The sequence below is a fragment of the Aspergillus foveolatus genome, assembly GCF_047715535.1.
Source record: "Aspergillus foveolatus strain CBS 279.81 unplaced genomic scaffold BDW70scaffold_377, whole genome shotgun sequence".
NCBI lineage: Eukaryota > Fungi > Ascomycota > Eurotiomycetes > Eurotiales > Aspergillaceae > Aspergillus > Aspergillus foveolatus.
Window position 1 is genome coordinate 1 of NW_027396441.1, and position 1,498 is coordinate 1,498.

General features: G+C 50.1%; 1 protein-coding gene across 1 annotated transcript; it reads left to right on the forward strand.

Moving 5' to 3' along the window:
* Positions 1–631: 631 nt before the first annotated feature.
* Positions 632–1,282, forward strand: BDW70DRAFT_165385 (uncharacterized protein; the record flags this gene model as incomplete). The annotated part of the gene is made up of 1 exon (XM_073741736.1): positions 632–1,282. One exon carries the CDS (start codon positions 632–634, stop codon positions 1,280–1,282), a length of 651 nt encoding a protein of 216 aa, XP_073590381.1.
* Positions 1,283–1,498: the final 216 nt, after the last annotated feature.

Consider the following 1,498-nt stretch of genomic DNA (forward strand, 5'->3'; position numbering starts at 1 on the left):
CCAGTACTGGGTTAGAGATCTGGCCCCAAAACCCCACCCAGATTGGGTCTGGGTTGGGTCTGGGTCTGGGTTTTTGGGGTTCTGCGGAAGCCTATGCCCGAGTGTTAGATCGACGCCGCGGTTCTTGGCCCGCCGGCCCTGATCCAGGCAAACTCCGGCGTGGATAAGGATTGTGGATTCAGAAACGAGCTTTCCCACGAGCAGCAACAGAACAGAATGCCCTTTTTGCCTCCCGACATTTCATTAACAACCTGCTTGTGCCGTACATCCGGCGTGTGAGACTTCATGCGACCCTGAAAAAGTACTGCAATCCAAGGCTGCCAAGGCACTTCTTGCTTGGTATTGAAAGGGATTTCCACCAGTCAGAATTACTCTCTCGTAGACCTGAACACTAGTTGTATATATTAGCTCCATCTTTTCCTGAACCTTGTCAGGCCGTCTTTCACTCTGTTCACTGGCCGGACTGGCAGCTCAGCCATGGCTTTCACTCCATTTATGATTTTCCTCATTACACTCTTTTCTGGCTTGGCCACATCACAAGAATTGGAAACTGTCGAACTCGACCAAATCTTTCCTCGGAACGAGACCTATGCTCCTATCCGGTACTTCCCTTTCGTTTGGGGTCTACAAAATGCAGCAGCTGCCTACCCGGCTGGCTTTAAACTATACTGGAGACTTTCACCAGTTTGAATCTCCAATCTTTATTTTGGAGGAAGACGGTCGCTTTCCTGAAGATACACCGATAGATGCCCCGTACTCTTATGGCCCGCCGCCATCAGATCCATTGTTTTTTAGCGACTTCCCATTGACACTGAAAAACTTCTCAACGGGCCACTGGGAACTCGAATGGCGTTTCGGGTTCAAATACAATTGCTCGCTGTCAGACCCTGTGACTCCGGAGGATCATTATCGGAAACAGCCGTGGCATAGTGTGGTGTTTACGGTTGCTGAGGGAGGCAAGACCGTGGATCTGCTCGAAAACCGGGACTGTGATACCGAGGCTGATCAGGCAGCGGCCTTTAAGTTGCTTCAAAACGAGGATGACGAGAACTGTCCTATCCTGAATGCGACGGTGCCCAATCCCTGCGCGTTAGCCTTTGGTGCAGCGACCGTTGAGAACATTACGACGGCAGCCCGCGACCTAGGGCGCTGCCCGTCATTTAATGGCACTTTGGCGGACTTTCCTGTCGACTGTGATAGCAGTGGGATCAGGGTCTCTGTTGCGTGGACGGGTAGGTGGGTGCTTCTGGGTTTTGGCTGGCTTGCGATTATGTTGCTTTAATTCTCAAATGAGTCGATACATAATCTCTAGAGTATATACCCTGATCATCCTTGCCCTTCTGTCGAATCCATGAATTGCCGATTAGCTCTAATTTTACATCCTGGGATTTGACCATTATCAAAAGGTCCGCGTTCCAACTGTTACAGCACTAGAAAGGCTTCTGCTATACCACACCTGCCGTAAAAGTCTAAATAAGTCAAGCACTCTTACTGAGTT